This window comes from Zootoca vivipara, chromosome 7, assembly GCF_963506605.1.
Source record: "Zootoca vivipara chromosome 7, rZooViv1.1, whole genome shotgun sequence".
NCBI lineage: Eukaryota > Metazoa > Chordata > Lepidosauria > Squamata > Lacertidae > Zootoca > Zootoca vivipara.
The window spans coordinates 70,794,476-70,811,665 of record NC_083282.1 but is presented as its reverse complement, the minus strand read 5'-3'; the positions used below and the strand labels follow the sequence as shown (position 1 = coordinate 70,811,665).

At 41.3% G+C, this 17,190-nt stretch overlaps 1 protein-coding gene across 1 annotated transcript in view; it reads left to right on the top strand.

The window, feature by feature from the left end:
• Window positions 1-17,190, top strand: part of PTPRT (protein tyrosine phosphatase receptor type T) — a 585,629-nt gene that overhangs the window by 552,570 nt on the left and 15,869 nt on the right. Inside the window, exons 23-28 of the mRNA XM_060277267.1 lie at window positions 3,213-3,289; window positions 6,493-6,529; window positions 9,436-9,533; window positions 9,865-9,981; window positions 12,476-12,630; window positions 15,819-15,954. Coding sequence (XP_060133250.1) covers window positions 3,213-3,289; window positions 6,493-6,529; window positions 9,436-9,533; window positions 9,865-9,981; window positions 12,476-12,630; window positions 15,819-15,954 — 620 coding nt within the window. The remainder of the gene's footprint in view (window positions 1-3,212; window positions 3,290-6,492; window positions 6,530-9,435; window positions 9,534-9,864; window positions 9,982-12,475; window positions 12,631-15,818; window positions 15,955-17,190) is intronic.

Sequence of the window (17,190 nt, the reverse complement as noted above, 5' to 3'; positions counted from 1 at the left end):
AACAATACTTGTTCTTTTTTTTTTCAATGTTCCTTCCTTCCTTCAATGCTCCTATTTTCAAGCCTTTTCCTGACCTTTAATTGACAAAGTTTCTTTCTTTGAACCAAAACCTGAAGCATTAGTCTTTATGACTTTACACGATAGGGAGCGCCAAGGGGCTAAATGTACACATACTTTCTCATTTTATCTCCTTTCACCATTTGTTGGCATTATCTATACATATTGGAAGCTATTGCTTGTGACAAACACTTCTAGCTCCGGTGCTCTTCACTCCTAAAAGTGCCTGGGCCTTAAGGGACAGGTTTATCACCTCACTTACAGATAAATGGCGAGCACAAAATCTCTAGGTACTAATCACATCGGCTACTTCTTCTTCCTTGCTGTGCCTTCTGACTGAGGGAAGCACAGGGCATCTGCAAATACCAGGTGGAATGTAATGATCCTCAAGCAATAAACTTAGGTGAATTCACCAGGGAGGAATCAAATCCAAGAAGAATTGAAAAGTTAAGAACTCGAAAGCAGCGAAAAGGAAACTTAGACCAAGAGGAAAACTGTTAGGTTCCCTCCAGTACTGGGCTGCTGTACCTTTATTAGTTGAATGGAAAGGAGAATTTTACCTGGTACAGCTTGCACCACACTTGCAAAATAGATTTATTCCTACAGACTATTTGTTTTTCATGCTGAATTTGGTGACTCTAGTACTGAAGTATTCTGTGCAGCATTGGCATACCTTCCAACATTTCTCTGATTAAAATAGGGACATCCCATTCCATAATGATAAGTTTAATTTTTATACCCCACACATCTTACTGGGTTTCCCCAGACACTCTGGGCAGCTTCCAACATATTAGAAAATAATTTTTTTTAAAAAAATTAAACATTTTAAAACTTCCATATACAGTGGTGCCTCGCTAGATGAATTTAATTCATTCCACGGATCAATTTGTATAATGAAAAATTTGTCTAGCGAATCCCATAGGAATGCATTGAAATTTATTTTATTTTTTTATTTTGCCCAAAGGAACGCATTAATTGAATTTCAATGCATTCCTATGGGAAACCGAGATTCGCTAGATGAATTTTTCGCAAAACGAGTTCGTCTTGCGAGACAACCTCTGCTAGAAAAATTTCTTCGTTAAGTGAAAAATTCGTCTTACAGGGCATTTATCTAGCGAGGCACCACTGTACAGGATTGTCTTCAGATGGCTTGGGGGGTCAGTTAACTCCATACCCTCCAACATTTCTCCGATGAAAATAGGGACATCCTAAGGAAAAGTGGGACATTCCAGGATCACATCAGAAACTGGGACGGCTTCTCTAAATCAAGGACATCCCTGGAAAATAGGAACACTTGGAGAATCTGCATTACTTGCAGGCTCAAGCCTTAAACGGGACTGATCCTATTCACATTGAATTCCACATACTCACTGGAGCACATCATTGCTTTCAATTGCAGGATTTATCTGGCTTTCACACAAGACACTTCCTTGCCCCCTTAATTATAAAACATTTCTATATGGCATTTACGTTTTTTAGCACTGCTGTAATGATTGATGATCCTGAGTTTGTGATCTTCAGAATTCGTTGTGCATGTGCAATGAGGCTTCCTAGCAGCAGCAGCAGCAGCAGCACAATCACAGCTTCACAAGCAGCACCTGAAACTTCTCTAAAACACAGAAAATGCCCCCATAGCAAATTTCAAAAATAAATTATTTATTTATTTATTTATTTATACATACCCCGCCCATCTGACTGGGTTTCCAGTGAACAATCAGAAAAACAAAAGGAACAACAATGATAACAATACTACTGCAGCTATTTATATGTTAGGATTAGTGATACAGGGCTGAAGAGCGAAGTGGAAGATACACATATCTAGCAGTTGGTGTGATGATTGAACAGTCTTTTCGCGTATGTCATTTTTCAGTATCTCAACCTCTTTTCTGTTCCCGCTGTTCCACTGAAAGTCATCAGTTATTAATAATGCATAAACGCCTTGCAGCCTTATGAAATATATGTATCTTCCCAACACCTTCCAAACAGATAGAAATATAAAATTTAAAAGATAAGTTATGCTGTTAGTCTTAACCAAGCATAGCCCACTAAAAATATGAATAAAATGAAAGGCCTCATTGCCTTCTGAAGGTTGAGCTGTGGTCGTTTATATTTCTTAGCCTTGCTTTCGAAGCAAAGGGTTCTCCCGTGCCATTCACACTTTTGAGAAAAAAGGACTCCCCGCGAGAGATAAAACATTGTGAATGTTGCAATGTTCAGTCACTTGGCAACAAAATTAACCGCCCAGAACTGTTAAAAACCCAACAGGACACAAACATTTGAAGATCTCCTTCATTGTCAGAATTATTTCCTAAATTCAGGATAACATCTTAAATAATCTCACAAATGTTTTCCCCCTACATTACAGATTTCCACTTGTATAAAGCTGCAGCTCTCCATCCATATATGAATGCCTATTAACAATGTATTTATCCATCCTGGCATTCTGATTCTTTCTTTCTCCCTGTCTATTCTTTCTTGTATCCCATCTTCTGCATAGTAGCTCAGGAGCCAAAGTCTATTTATAATTATTATTAAAAAACCACTCTGCACACCACATCATTATAGATGGATGAATAAATGAGTTCTAATAATCAGCCTATGGAAAAAACCTGAATCCTAATAATTTTCATCTATCTTCATTGTGCTATGAATTATCTTCCCAGCTCCTTATCTACTTCATTTAACAACAAGTGTTTTAGCTCGCACCAAGCAGGCTGTTTATATATAGCCTGCCTAGAGATAATTCTTATGCAAAAAAGTTTGCTTCTTGTGTCTGATTCAACTGCTTTTCTGCAATGATTCAACTGTGCAATCCCGTCAAGATGTTACAAAAGGTGCTAGTATTTCAGAACTTCTTGAAGGAAATACTAATGCCAAGCAGTGTATTAATTAGATCAGAAATCATACTAAGGGTATGTGAGAAATGTGAATTTTGTGAGTTCAAATAAATAAGAGACAAGCTTCTGAATAACTCAGGCAGGCATTGAGTTGAAGCAATGGGCATTCAGCAGTTGAAGAAACATCAGTTAGTGTTGAAAATCCTTTCACCCTGAATCTTCTATGTTCTTTCTTTTTTCTGCAGTTCCTATTTTCTTTGATACGTATTTTCCTGGCTTCAAGTAACAAAACAACATATTTTCTTTCATTATTTTCAGATGATCACTCCAGAGTGAGACTGCAATTGCTGGAAGGAGATCCCCATTCGGACTACATAAATGCCAACTATATAGATGTAAGTGCTATGGAAACTTTAAAGGATCTTAATGGTGGGTGGGTGGAGTAAGTGAGGTGATAGTGTTTGTTCTTGGATCAATGCCTTGAAGTAAAATAGAATTTGAAGCCCCCAATACTTTTTTTTACAAGCTGTACCTTCCCCAACCACTGATCCTGTTAGCTAGGGATCATGGGAGTTGTAGGCCAAAACATCTGGAGGGCCACAGTTTGGGGGTGCCTGGTTTAGTCTGAAAGGCAGAAAGTCTAGGGTTTCAAACTGGTTTTTTGTTGGGAGGGGGGTTAGGATTACCTGTCAGCTTATCATTTTTAATCAGAACAAGGCCATAGCTTAGTGGTAGAGCACATGCTTTCCATGTAGAAATCCCAGGTTCAGTCCTTGTTATTACTATAAAAAAGATCAGGTAACAAGTGATGGGAAAGAGCTCTTCTTGAACCCATAGAACAAGTGTGGATAACCTTTGGCCCTCCAGGTGTTGCTGAACTACAACTCCCATATTCATCATCTTCATCTTCTTATATTAAATTTGTATACTACCCTCCATTTGAAGATCACAGGGTGGTTCACAACATAAAAATACAAAATGAGAACACAAAGTACATGATAAAACAAAACCAATAACTCACCTCCTACAAAGACATTTTAAAAGGCCATAGCATGTTTAATTAGCCCAAGGCATGGTTATAAAGAAATATTTTTTTGCCTGGCACCTAAGGATGTGTAATGAAGGCTCCAGGTGAGCCTCCCTGGGAAGAACATTCCACAAATGGGGAACCACTGCAGAAAAGGCTGGGCTCCCATGGAGTGGGCACATAAAGAAGGGCCTCAGAAGATGATTGTAGGGTCAAGGTCAGTGCACATGGAGAGTGGCAGTCCATGAGGTATTGCAGCCCTGAGCTATTTAAGGCTTTATTGGGCAAAACCAGCACTTTGAATTGGACCCAGAAACTAATTGGTGGCCAGTGCAGTCAGGTTAGGATTGGTGAGCAACCTGGCCACTGAATTCTGCATTAGCTGAAGTTTCCAAACGGTCTCCAGCAGCAGCTGCATGTATAATGTGTTGCAGTAATCTAACCTAGTGGTTACCAGACAGGCATCCCCAAACTCCGACCCTCCAGATGTTTTGGACTATGATTCCCATCTTCCCCAACCACTGGTCCTATTAGCTAGGGATCATGGGAGTTGTAGGCCAAAACATCTGGAGGGCCGCAGTTTGGGGATGCATGCTATACGACATAAGTTAGGCTATCCACGTCCATACAGGGGTGCAGCTAGGTCACCAGCTGAAGCTGGTGGAACCAGAAGTACCCCTAAGCCATGCATGTCAAACCTGCGGCCCTCCAGATGTTTTGGACTACAATTCCCATCTTCCCCAACCACTGGTCCTGCTAGCTAGGGATCATGGGAGTTGTAGGCCAAAACATCTGGAGGGCCGCAGGTCTGACATGCCTGCCCTAAGCTATGTACCTGCTCCTTCAGAGGGAGTGTAACACCATCAAGAGCAGGCAGCCCCCCATCCAAACCCATTTAGGGAACCACCCCTTTAACAATGCCTCAGCCTTCTTTGGATTGAGCTTCAGTTTGTTGGCTCTCATCTAGTCCATTAACAAGGCAAGACACTGGTCCAACACACATCAACTGCCTCACCTGCAGATTTAAAGGAGAAACAGAGCTGTGTGTCATTGGCATATTGCTGAGCACATGCCCTCAAACCCCTGGCCATTGGTCATGCTTGCTGGGAATGATGGGAGTTGTAGTCCAGCAACAGGTTTGCCATAGCTGCTCTATAAAACAACTTCCTGTGTCCATATGATTAGACCTGGCACTTGTATTCTAGGCATATGAGGAGTTTGGCTTGTGCCCTAAGTGTGCAAAGTAGTACAGCTTAGCATTTTGAAGGGCAGGACACGTAACTCCTTGTATGTATCCTGATAATGTATAGCAATGGAAAGAAGGATTCAGACATCGTTTTGAACACTTTCCATCTCATTAATAGAGAGCTGTGGATTCATGACTAAATGGAAAATGTATTAAGCAAAGTATTTAATGGCAGTCCTGTTTCTAATGTACGTAAGTCTCTTTAATCCTTAATGATATCACAATGTTTTAAAGGGATCCTTCAATTAAGGGAAAGGAAAAACATATTTAATATAGAGCAACCCACACAGTTTTAAAAATCACTGATGCCTGAGTCAGTTTTGACAAGAAACAGATGTGTTGTTTTCAAATGAGAGGACACAGATTTCTCCATGTTCAATCTATTAATGACTAAGTAAGTAAGTCTTCCTAAAGTGAAAGCAGTTTTAATAGAAAATATGAAAATGGGAGATCTGGCTTTCATCTTTGCAAGGTCACATGGGATGATATTCCCTACTGGTCCTACTCAGAGTAGACACTTTGAAGTTAATGGGCATAAGTAATTTAGGATCATTGATGTCAGTAGGTCTACTCTGAGTAGGACTTGATTGAATCAAACCATTCCCCTCTCCCTTTCTTGCTTTTGAAATATGAATGGTTTCATAATTTTCACAACAGTAAGAAACATTGAAGCAGTTCCTGTGATGAGTTTACTGACTCATCAATGATACCATGTGCTTTGGCAGCCTCATTTGAAGGCCAACAGATAGCTGGTAAAGTGGGAAGCACATCAGCAGTAGAGATGCTGGTGCATCTTGCTCCATCCCAGCTCAACTTTGACCTTTGGGAGCCTGCAATTCTCACCTTAAAGGGCCATAAATTGTTCATTACCTGAGATTTAGAAGCTAGAGAATAACTCGCAGTTTACCTGCTTTTCCCACCCTCCCACAACACTCTGTCCCCCAGTCCCCATCCCTCACTTACAATTAAACCACATTTACTGGGCAATTACAAGCAGCATTGGTGCTCTGACCATAGACAGACAGTCCTCCTATCTCTGGCACCTGGAGCTCAATGTAGAAATGAACCACAATGCAGTGTTCCCGTATTTCTTGGAAAAGTCATTTACACAATATAGTAGCATACACAATGCTCCAGGTATCTAAGGAGGGAGGGAGAGAATTCCCTGCTTCCCTCTCCCCACCGCAGAGCACTACTTCTCTTTCAGATGAACATTGATATGCATGGTGCCAAGCAAGCTTCTAACCTTATAGATGCATACCCCGTATCTGAAGTGTCCCTGAGATGGGAGCCTATAGAATTCCTTTCTTTTGTTTTCTTTGCAGGGTTACCATCGGCCTCACCATTACATTGCAACTCAAGGCAAGTAGAGTGAAACCGCTCAGTGGTCTGAATGACATGGTATAAACATTTAAAAATAAATGCATAATACCTGACCTAAAGATTTATAGAAGTGACCTGTTGAGATTAATCAGTAATAAAGGCACATTGACAATTATAGGTTTTTGCGTTAATTAATGTATTTTTTTTTAAAAAAAAAAATCTGAATGATGACTAGTGGATGAATGGTGTACATATTTGTGCAAATGTCTGTGGTAGAAAGACAGAATAAATAGATGATGAATGGGGGCTCGGAGAAAGAAAACTGGTGTCCCTGCCAGATGGGAGGGTTCAAATAATAAATTATTATTATTATTATTATTATTATTATTACTTTGACTTTGCCCATTCTTTGGCTTTGACCCTGACATGACCAGCTCCGATCCACTGGTCATCAGTGTCTGTGGCCCTTCACTTTTGCTTGATTTAGAAAATGAATTCCTGGTGTATACAAGCAGACCTCCCTCTTTTGCTAGGTCAATCTACAACAGCAGTGAGCGCTGTTTTCTCCTGAGTGGTAATGATCTGTCTGGGGGCCACATGCAGGCAAAAGATAATAGTGTTCTGGATTAACAAATCTGGAACATAGGTTGTATTGCTTTAGTTTTCACCATGGCTACCTCAGATAAGCATTCCCAATGCTATGTAGGCCTACTCAGAAGTAAGTTCACAATGACTACCCTAGATAATAATTTCTAATACTATGTGGGTCTACTCAGAAGTAAATTCTACTGGGTTACTCCAGGGCTGGCCAACCCATGAGGCAAGGTGAAGCAACCGCCTCAGGTGGCAGGATTCCCAAGGGCAGCAAATCCACACTCCAAGGAGTGCATTGCCTGTTGTTGTTGCTGCTGCCTCAGTATTAGTGACAGCTGTGGCATGTTCCATCGAAGCCAGATTGATCTCTTCCTTGGCAGCCACCCCTCAAATGCCACCTCCACAGTGGCCTCTTGGCTACTGGTCTCCTCCAAGCCTTCCTCCCAATGTAGATGTTTATTTCCCCCTTGTTTTGGAGGTAGATCTTCACTCACCCCTTCTTCTCTGGTGGGTGGTTCACCTCAGGTGCCAACATTTCTTGGGCTGGCCCTGGATTACTCTTAAATGAGTATAAGAGGTGTGGGGAACATGTGGCCCTTCAGATGTTGTTGCGCCCCAACTCACATCAAACCCAACCAGCATGGTCAATGGTCAAGGATGATGGAATTTATAATCCAGAAACTTCTGAAGGAGCCCATGTTCTCCATCCCTGTTATACAGATGATATATTTGTATAACAGATCAATGCAGTTACTGTTCTGGAAAGCAATTCCTTTCTGACTCTTGTACATTATGTATCAGAAGCGCGGACAGCTGGGGGAGGCAAGCTTATTTGCCTCAAGCCTGGAAAAGATTATTTTTTATCAAATAAAATAGTGCCTCTTTCAATTGTTCTGAGTCTACATAAAAAGAGGGGAAGACTTTTAAAAGACAGGAAACATAACGAGGAAATAAACAATCTGATGGGATGAAGAAATGGACAACTTGAGGAGGCATCAAGGGCCATACTGAGATGGGGGCCATAGGTTGCCCATCTGTGATCTACAAGAAATGAAATGATACAACATCTCAGAGCTTGAAGGATAATTTGTCTTCTGTACAGAAACACACACTGTATCCTAACTGGAAGATGGCAGAAAAAGCCTCTTTGGTTTATGTCACTCCAGAAAGTGAAGACTAAAGAGTTTGGCATCCCTGCAGCCTACACATGAGAAAAGTTTTAAAGCTCCAAGAGGCAGGCTGATAAAGCTGAGTAGAGACTATAGATTTTTGAAGACTCTTTAATGTGGTGTGATAGATCTTTCGCTGCCCACTGCTATATACATTCAATAAACAACAAGAGCTGTTTCTGATCAGAGGCCACAACAGGAAAAAGAAAATGAATATGTATACTCACGGGCACCAGGAGTTCTTACTACCTTCAAATCTCCGAAAATCTATTTTTTATACATTTGCTGAAAAAGAACAATCTACAAAAATATACCTGAATTTCTTGGGCTGTTATTGGAGTGGGTGATTCATTTTTATTACAAACTGAACTTTTAGTGAGCCCATTCAAGGGGACCCATAATGATGCTTTTGATTAAGGAAAAAAAATCCAACTTTTTGCCTTTGATTTGAACAACAGGAAGCCCTTTTCAAGCCACAATATTCTTAGCACTACATTTCGGTACTGTTAACGATTCTGTCAAAAATAAAGTAATGCAGAACAAAGGCATAACTATGAAAAGAAGCATCTAGAAACAAATCCAGGGGGAGGGAGCTTTCTGTTAAAAAGCCACACATTTTAGTAATTAAACAACAATTAAGTTGTGACCCAGAAGTATTAGGTTGATTCCAATGGCCTTTGTACAAGTGGAATGACCTCCATTCATGCAATGGAAGACCTCACCCAACTTCACCTCACACATGATCAATATGTTCTGGGGAACCCCCAACCTTTTGGAGCAGATTTGGGGGAGGCAAGGTGGAAGGAAATGGAAGGAAAGTGATTGACTTTGTTGGATTCAACCCACTACCACCCAAAATCTCATCAAGTAATTGAGGACACCTCATGTTTATCTAGTAATTACCCTTCCCAGGCCCAGCACTGTAGATTTTATTTTGAGTTGTGTCTTCACTTCCTTCCTCATTTGCCTCCTCCATTGCTCCAAATTGAGCTACCAATGTATCATTTTACATCCTGATCACTTTGTTGATTTAAAAGTTTTGTCACTCAAGAAACCACACAGGCAGTCCAGTCCATGCTTTAGGAGGTTTGGCCTTTCAGCTGCGGTGGGGAAAGAAATGGATTGTGCTGCAATCAGCACATGGATGTGCATTCTCTCTCACACACTTCTTTTCACCCTCAGGACCGATGCAAGAGACGGTCAAGGATTTTTGGAGAATGATCTGGCAGGAGAACTCTGCAAGCGTAGTCATGGTCACGAACCTGGTGGAAGTTGGCAGGGTAGGATGACGATTGTTCAAAGCAAATGTGGGGGCAACATTATGGCCAGGTGGGACAGATCTTTGTCTCCCCCCAGTTTGACAGATGGACAGGGCAACCAACATATCAAAGCGTTGACCTGCAGGGTGGGGGGTGGGGGGGTGGGAAGGGTCTCCTTCACTGGAGGTTTTTCAACAGAAGTTGGATGGCCATCTGTCACGGATTCTTTAGCTGTGATTCCTACATTGCAGGGGTTGGATTAGATGACTCTTGGGGTCCTTGCCAACCTATGATTCTATTTGTAGCCATACATAATGTACTAGCATTCAGTTTGTGATCTTTATTGTCATAGGTGAAGTGTGTCAGATACTGGCCTGATGATACAGAAGTCTATGGCGATATTAAAGTCACCCTAATTGAAACAGAGCCATTGGCAGAATATATCATACGCACTTTTACAGTTCAAAAGGTAAGGACACACTAGCCCTCCCTTCACCAGCAGATACTTTTTCTTCCCACTAGGTCAAAGTTGTTCCACATTTCATTCAGATTACTGATGGGTAGCTATGGAGTTGCCAATACTATTTCTAAGTGTACTGGAGACAGATTAAAGGAAGATAACACTGTCAGTGACAGCTATATTCTACCTCCCAGAATCAGAGGCAGCATACCAGTTGCTGGATGGCACAAGTTGGCACAACACTATTGCCCTTGCACCCTGCTTGTGGGTTTCCCACTGGCCTTTGGTGGGCCACTGTGGGGAAATAGAACGCTAAATCTACATAGGCCTTTAATTCATTCAGACAGGGGTCTTTTTATTTCTTAAGCATTGTTCCTATATGATCAGAATGGTGATGGTTAACTTTTATTTGTATATCTCAGAGAGGTACCACCTGCTCTCAGATTTAGAAAATGTATTTAATTTTAGGATTGTCCCACTCATGTGTAGGACCCTGGCAGAGACACATGCCTGACTAGCATGTTCTCTCCCTCCTGGTTGATCGTTCTGGAGCTTCAAAAGCTTTCTTCATCCCAAACATCACAGCGACTGATACCAAGAAGCATCAACACACTTAGGGATCCTGCAGAGGATTCGCAGTTTGCGTAACAGAACTCAGTAGCACAGCATTTTGGCTAATCTTATTTATTTATATATAATACACTCGGAGCTATCTGACTTAGGCTCCTTCCTCTTTCTCATCAGACAGCAAAGAGAAAGAAACAAAGGACAATAGTCCCACATCACGGAACACAATAACACAAAACATCCTGTCTCTGTCACTTCCCACACTGTGAAATGAAAACATACACCATCACAAGACAGAGAAACCAGTAGGAGAACACTTCAATCTCCTAGGACATTCTATACAAGATCACAAAGTAGCTGTCTTATTGCAAAAGAATTTCAGAAACAGACTGGAAAGAGAAGTTGCTGAATTGATACCCATTACCAAGTTTAAAACCATGGAGATACCTGGTCTGAATAGAGACATTGGATTCTTACCTCATTATACATGATAAAGCTGTTTTTAGCCATCTCACCCCTTGCTTTTTCCTGTAAGACCAATTGCAGTCATTAACAGTCGTCAACAGGTTTACCACACATATCAGCCAATCACCCATTCCCACCACCCTTCTGAATACCTCTCCCCACCCTCTCACTACTGGTATATATAAGGGTCTGGTGACTTCTGTTTCAGTGTATCTGAAGAAGTGTGCATGCATACGAAAGCTCATACCAATGACAAACTTAGTTGGTCTCTCAGGTGCTACTGGAAGGAATTTTTTTATTTTGTTTCGACTACAGCAGACCAACACGGCTACCTACTTGTAACTATACACCATCATGTGATAGACAACAATCTCATGACTGCAAACACAGAGCAGGAATCCTAACAGTTTAGGCTTGTATCCAATGCAGCACTAAAAAATCCTTTCTGCAAGGATTTATGCTTAAGCAACAAGCCTTGCCCCTCTCTCCCCCACCTCTAATATGTTATGGGAGTTCCCCCAGCCATTTTGAAGCAGATTTGGAGAGGACACAGGGCACATGCAGAGAGAGGAGAGGAGAAGAGAAGCCATGCTGCATGAGTGTATATCTTTGCACTGATCCAACAGTTACTTAGTGCTGCATTAGATACAAGCCCCCCGCTTTGTTCATTTAATACATTTCAACTAATTCAAGACAATAATATATTTTAGAAGCACAAGTACACACAACACCAAAGAGCAGAAGAGAAACTTGGAAAACAGAATTAAATTAGTGAAAACATTAAAAGAGCAGTTAAAAAGGAAGACCACTGCCATTTTCACTATGTTAGGATTTTCTGAATTGTTATTCCTCATTTTACTTCTGTTATTAATTGGGAATGTAGCCTAACTGAATATGGTTCCCCATTGAAAGGCAGGGAGGCCTGGCATAATTGTGTACTGTTTCTACTTTGGAAGGAGTCAGATACTCTCATAGTCTTTTTATTTTATTTTATCCAGCTTGCTGTTGGGTAGGTTCCCAGGCCATTTCTCACTATGGCATAAATGTTCTCCATTCAAAGCTTGGACCAGCTTTCAACATATTTCTGCATGCAAAGGCTTAATCAGCTTGCTAGTGTTCATCTTGTTCCCCACACAAAGCCCTGATTGGACTTGGGCTATTGTGCATCCTTCCCTCTTCTGTGAAATTAACTGTTCAACATCTCTTGTAAAAATGAATCCATCATAACTGGTTGGAAACCTGTTGTTGTCTTAGAACCATCAAAGTGGCATTTTCAGTTTTTCTCCTCTACCGTGAAAAGCTGTGTGTACAAAGTATATATGAAATGGTTTTTGAATAGAATTAGGTTTAAAATGTGACACCATTGTAAAGAAGTGGCTGGTTGGGGAAGGGTAGATGGCAGAGAATTGATGGTGGTAGTGATGATACTACTATTACAGGAAAAAACAGTGTTTTTTTGTATCCTTCTTAGAAAGGCTACCATGAGATCCGAGAGATCCGCCAATTCCATTTCACCAGCTGGCCAGACCATGGGGTTCCTTGTTATGCCACTGGCCTCTTGGGCTTTGTTCGACAAGTGAAGTTCCTCAATCCACCAGAGGCGGGGCCTATTGTTGTGCACTGCAGGTATGCCTTTATTTCTCTCCCTCACTACTTTTCACCCCTTTTCCTCCTGGTTGTGCTCATTCCCTTGGCCCAAGCAGGCACTCCACTACCTTGCCCTAGGGGGTCATGGGAATGAATATTGTGCAGCTCAAACCCCTGCTTTATAACAGGATCCCACCCCCCAAATTTGCTTCATGCATTAGCCTACTGCAGATTAACCCCTATTAGGTAAGAGTGTCACAACCAAATGAGAGAGGTGTGTGCTGTCACACAGAAGATGGAGCAAGCTTGTTTTCTCCTGCTCTTGGAGGGTAAGACCCAAACTTATGGATTCAAGTTAACAGAATGGAGATTCCGACTGAACATCAGGAAGAACTTTCCGACAGTAAGAGCTGTTCAACAGTGCGAATTGAATATTTCAGAAGGTGGTAGACTCTCCTACCTTGGAGGCTATTAAAGTAGACGTTGGGTGGCCATCTGTTATGGATGATTTAGTTGCAATTCCTGGACTAGATGACCCCCCAGGGTCATGTCCAACTATAATTCTATGATTTTGTGGTTGCCCACTGCCTGAGGTGGCTGCTTCAGCCTTCCTCATTGGCGGGCCATCCTTGATTGTGCTACACATTTCTGAAGTCTTCCACTTGGAGGCTGGGTAGTGCAACTTATTCATAATAAGTTGCAAAGTTTTAAACAGGCATCTTTCCTTTGCAGCAGTTATTTTAAAGGGGAACAACTTTTTTTTCTTTTCAGCCCAAGGGACGTGTTTCCTCATGGGCAACCTTTTGGGGTCTATATGCCTATGATGAGTGGGGCCAGGGACAAATGTGGCAGAGCCAGAGGCAGAAGTGGGTGGAGCAATAGATGTGAAACCTATCTTTGTATGCAAGAACATTCCAGCCATACAAGACCCAGATTTATCTGCACGCACACATTTCTCCATCCTCATAAGCAAATAGCATTACCACAAGTTCAACAACACATTGCAGCCAGGCGAAACTCTCAAGGAGTGCACACAGGAAGGTCAAGGAGGAGGGTGGGTGGCATGGAGAGAGTCTCAAGGACTGGATTGAGTGGTCTGATGAGTCATATTCTTTCCCCAGGCCTGAGGTTCCTCGTCCCTATTTTAAAGCATGTCGATAGCTGCTGGTCCTGGTCATGCCCCTAGTGGCACCAATGAACCAGAACATTTGATTCCTTTTCTTCTTAATTTTAGTGATCAAATGACATTCCCTCCTTTAAAAAATTTAAATGACCAGCCCAAAGTAGTAATTACTAAATTTTCCCTAATGCTTCCTTGGACAGTATTACTGTCATTCAGTATTTATGAAGTGCAGGGTTCCTCTAAATATAGAAATCTTACAGCTATTTGTTCCAATTTTGAATTGCAGGAAGAGAGTTAACATTAGGGAAGGGCCATTTATTCACTAAGATTATTCATATTATTCCTTCCCAGCTGTCGATTGATCTGGGCCATTGATTCATTGCCATTAATGTTTCTCTGCTTTGCCCATACTTCCTGCATCTGAATTTTCTCATTCCTTTAGGAAAAAGAGAAAGACTTTCTAGTTTCTCCCATTCTTTGCAGATTGGGAGAAAGGAGATCTGTGATAAGGCTTCTATTTAGAGACTAAACATTTGTTCATCCAAACCTGAGCTTTTGTGCCTGGGACAAGTAGCTGGTAGATGTTACTGGGACCTATTGATAGTCCTGTGGGCCAATGAAGGGTAGAGGTGGTGGTTGAGGGATACAACCCAGGATGCTGGGTTGTATCCCTCAACCACAGCAGTCACCACTGTGGAAATGTGTGGTTACTAGCAAACTTTTTTCTTGGGGTGAATAGTCAATCAGCCACTGGGTGCTTGCCCAGTATTGACTGAGGTGCAGCCACCACAACCTCCCAGCTACTACTGGGGCCACTTGCCACTACTGCTTGTCCCATAACAGCAGCCAGTGAATCCTATGAGTGACCTTCTTCACCAGCCAGTAATAAGTAGCTACTTCACCACCACTTCACTTCAGCACCATATTCAAGGCTCTTTCTCAAAATCTGGTTTTCAGAAGCTCGTGTCTTGAATATTGGAATTAATATCAGATAGAGCATCCTGGGTAATGGCAGATCACATCACCCTCATCACAAAAAGGCAAACTACAGAGCCAGAATCCTCACAATATATATCTCTTGGTACACTGCATGTCTTCACATGATAAGTTTATACTTTTCAGTTAGAAGGTTTAGAAATTCCTCCCCACAGCGGGGAAGAAACAAATGCCTGTGAATACAAAAATAGCATGCTGGGGATTGTGATTTATGTGGGAATTTGGCCATGTACTTTTTGATATTATATTTATTGTTTATGATTAGTTTTGTTATGTCCCCTTTTTTACAAAATGGAGAGGAATGTGGACAATTATTGATGTTTTAAAATACATTTTTTATGGATATCTATCTAAAGGTTTTATTATCTTTTGTATGTTATAATCCACCTTCAGTATACTTTATAAAAGTGAGGGTTGCAAATATTTAAACAAATAAATAAGTGCAAACATTACTGGACAGTCTTAATACCCCAGATAGTCAGAACCGTGAGATGCTTGCTTTGAAACTTCTTGCGACTGGATATCCACCTGTATGATCTGAATATTTTGCATAGGCCAAAGGGTAGAAGTAAACCACTAATCATTGTACAAATGTGTCTGTCTTGGAGAAACTGGAAATTGGCTTTTAAACAAATGAAAAGCTGAAGAGAGACCCCTTTGAAATCTGACTTCAGAGTCTCTCTCTCTCTCTCTCTCTCTCTCTCTCTCTCTCTCTCTCTCTCTCTCTCTCTCTGCTTGTCAACAGAAATGAGTTCCACACCTGCTGTTCCAAGCTGTTTGACATACATATGTGTTTTTGTTTTTAATTTAGGGTATTGCAGAAAGTATGACCGCCATCTTGGTCTTCTTTTCCCTTTTGGTATTTTCTCCATTCTTTCTTTTAATATCTCTGCTCCGTACCTTTTCCTGAAGTTTTCTAGCCTTGCCTTCCCCAGAGAGCTGGAGTGGCACTGCAGTGCTGTCCAGACCTTCAGGGCAAAGAGGGACTAATGAAGGAAGACAGCTGAATTTACAACACTCATTCCCACCAACACCACGGCATGCTCTGCCTTTTCACGGTCCATTGATCTGGTCCCTGTTTTTTTCCCCTCCCCCACCTCTCCTTCAGTGCTGGTGCTGGGAGGACAGGGTGCTTTATTGCCATTGACATCATGCTTGACATGGCAGAGAACGAAGGTGTGGTGGACATATTTAACTGTGTGCGGGAGCTGCGATCCCAGAGGGTCAACTTGGTGCAGACGGAGGTAGGTGTAAGGATGCATTTTCTTGCCTTTCAGCTTGTTTCCAAGAAACAGCTCTGCACTACCAGATGGCTGTAGCCTCTATAATGGAAGAAAAGGCAAACAAGTATGCCTGCAAAGCCTGCTCAATTAATCCCTTGGTGCAATTTGTGGAATTACGTTGAAGGGTTTGCAAAGTGCCCCCAATTAGTGGGCCAGCAGATATAATTTATTAAATTTATATCCTGTGCCCTTCCTCTGGAAGGAGCCCAGGGTGGCAATGATCTATATTTATTTTCAATACAAGTACCTAAAAAAAGCACAGGCTGCTGGCACTATCTGAAAAGAGGCATTTCACGTACACATACAAGGAAATGTCTCATAATCGAGTGCCTGACTATGACATGAACATGCATCACTGGAATCACACAGCGTAATTTGTAACGCACAAGCTAACATTAAACACCTATCATTAGCTTCCAAATCCATCTCACAAAGCTGCTGTTATTAAACCCACCAGTTTCCATTAATTGAAACGCAGTCTGACCCATATCCAGCCTCTTTAAATTTCCCCAGCAATCATTCAATTCAAATATACTTTTTAGCTGGGAAAATCTGAGGTGGCCATAGTCCTTGTTTTGCATTCAGCACCTGCAATCCAGGCAACTTCAAAATAAGAGATTTGACATGATCATCATCACAAGATTGTATACATTGTGTTCATCCCACTGCTCACTAGAACAGGATGTCTTAAGTATTGGGCTACTTCGTACATTACACCTCTTAGCCATACACATATTTTGTATTTATACTCCAAATGTAAGAGATTATTTTGACAAACAAGTTTTTGCAAACATATCACAATGCAGACATGCTGATCAAGGATCTGTGATTGCCGCCAGCACCCTGTTGAACGTAAATATGGTGGCAAACCTGGGTTTGTCTCCACTGAAATTGCCCTTTTAGAAAAAGCAGTTATCTTCTCAGAACAATCAATAATTAAAAACCAGGTAAAATATTTCATAGGTAAAATATGTCGCGGAATAAAAGTCTATGTCCACTTGTATACCTTTGCTTAAGCATGTACACCAGGAATTATAGTTATGTGTTGTAGAATGTAAATTGCTATATGCATGAATGGTGCTATAGAAATAATTAACTGGATTAAGGAGATGGATTAAGATCCAGGCAAAACTTTGCCTATCATTCCACCTGTCCAAATGCTTTTTAAAATGCATCTGTTAGCCATGTTTTGACATG